At 29.0% G+C, this 1,674-nt stretch overlaps 1 protein-coding gene across 1 annotated transcript in view; it reads left to right on the plus strand.

The window, feature by feature from the left end:
- The window catches only part of LOC111087351 (rho guanine nucleotide exchange factor 11-like), a 36,606-nt gene that overhangs the window by 12,380 nt on the left and 22,552 nt on the right, over positions 1–1,674 (plus strand). The window contains exon 3 of the mRNA XM_022393693.1: positions 1,351–1,482. Within this exon, the coding sequence (XP_022249401.1) occupies positions 1,444–1,482 (39 nt within the window). The 5' untranslated portion in view covers positions 1,351–1,443. The remainder of the gene's footprint in view (positions 1–1,350; positions 1,483–1,674) is intronic.

Consider the following 1,674-nt stretch of genomic DNA (forward strand, 5'->3'; position numbering starts at 1 on the left):
AGACTCGTGAACATTGAAAGTTACTCCATTAAATGTGGAAAACAAAGAAAGATGGACAATTTTTTATGAAATAAATTTTGTTTCAGTTTGTAGTATTGTATATTTATGTTATATAAATGTGATATGTAGATGTTTATGAAATAAATATAATTGATGAATAAATTATTTTACATAAAACAAAACAATTTTATGTTATCTTTATTGAACTGTTATCCATCATAACTATTATTATTATTATATCCATTTGCTACATTATCTGACTTCCTATACAGTATATTAACCATTATGCTCAACCCCTGGGAAAAGCAACTGGCAAAGCTTGAACTTGGTCATTCCTTATCTGGTTATTGATCCTTTGAATAATGACTTCCTGTCAGATGTGACTTTTTTTTTTTATCTTAGCAGATAGATTGGTCATATCTAAGAGGAACTACTGAATGCACCTTTTTTTGACAAGCTTTATAAGTGAAGTGTCTTATATAAAACATTGTCTTTTTGTTTAGGTTTTTGAATTTCTAATTTATAGACAGACACAGGACCTGGTGTTTTGTAACCTTTAAGTAATTTAATATTCTAAAGCAGATAAGTAAGTTAAAAATCTTGATGCACAAATTAAGATATCTGAAATTTTTAATACACTTTTATGGTACCTTTTTTAACTACAGACTTGGAAATTGGTTATAACTTTTGATTTTAGTGATTCTGCAGACCTATAAAATACATAGTAATTGTGAATGAGAAGTGTAAAGATACCCATTTAGTCAGAGCCAATCTCGGTTGTGTTCAATTCCTTTCTAAACTACTAGAACTTTGTAAAATATTCATAGCATCTGACATCCTTTACAAGTATATTTGAGTTATATATTTAGTTTTACAACAGTAATTCTGGGTGAAGATATGCTTGAGGTTTGCTTGAGTTATTTTCCTTTTGGAAAATAGAGAGTTTGATAAGACAAAATTTTTTTCATTTTCAAGTTTTGATATAATTGGTGGGGCCAACACAGATAGCCCATTGTGTAGCTTTGGCTTTCCAACAAACAAACAAACCATATTTAGTGTACGAAGTGAAGTTTCATATCTGTATTTTAATTACAGAATGGGAACGTACTATTTATTACCTGTATTGATCTCTGTACAAAAAAAATATGCCACTGTAAACAATCTAAGATATACATAAGCTGCAAATTAAAGTTTATGAACTTACAAGCTTTGTTAATTTGATGTTCTAATGGTTTTTAATCCTACTTTCTGTAGTATTTGTTATTACTTATTTTTTTCATGGAACATTATTGGTGAGACTAGCATATTTAGCAAATTGAGTACCAAATTGTATTATTTGTCATAAAATAGGGTCAATCATTCAGTCATAATGAAAGCTCAACAGATAGTCCTCAAATAACTCCTCCAGGTACACCACCCCGTTCAGATCTAATATGTGATGGTATGGAAATTGTGGAAGATGAAGATACATGTCAGGAAGAGGTAAGTATTTGTTTGTTTGATTTGAGAATGTTTTTTTTAAAATATTTATTTTTATAATTTTGTGATGGTGAAGTGAAAATCCTTTCTTATCTATCTTAGTGAGTGTGGTCTTTTTGCACCAGACTTTCACATATGATATTTAATTAGCTATAGGTAGTACAAAAAAGGGTTAGTTAATACCAAGATAGAAAA

The sequence above is a fragment of the Limulus polyphemus genome, unplaced genomic scaffold (assembly GCF_000517525.1).
Source record: "Limulus polyphemus unplaced genomic scaffold, Limulus_polyphemus-2.1.2 Scaffold2043, whole genome shotgun sequence".
Lineage (NCBI taxonomy): Eukaryota > Metazoa > Arthropoda > Merostomata > Xiphosura > Limulidae > Limulus > Limulus polyphemus.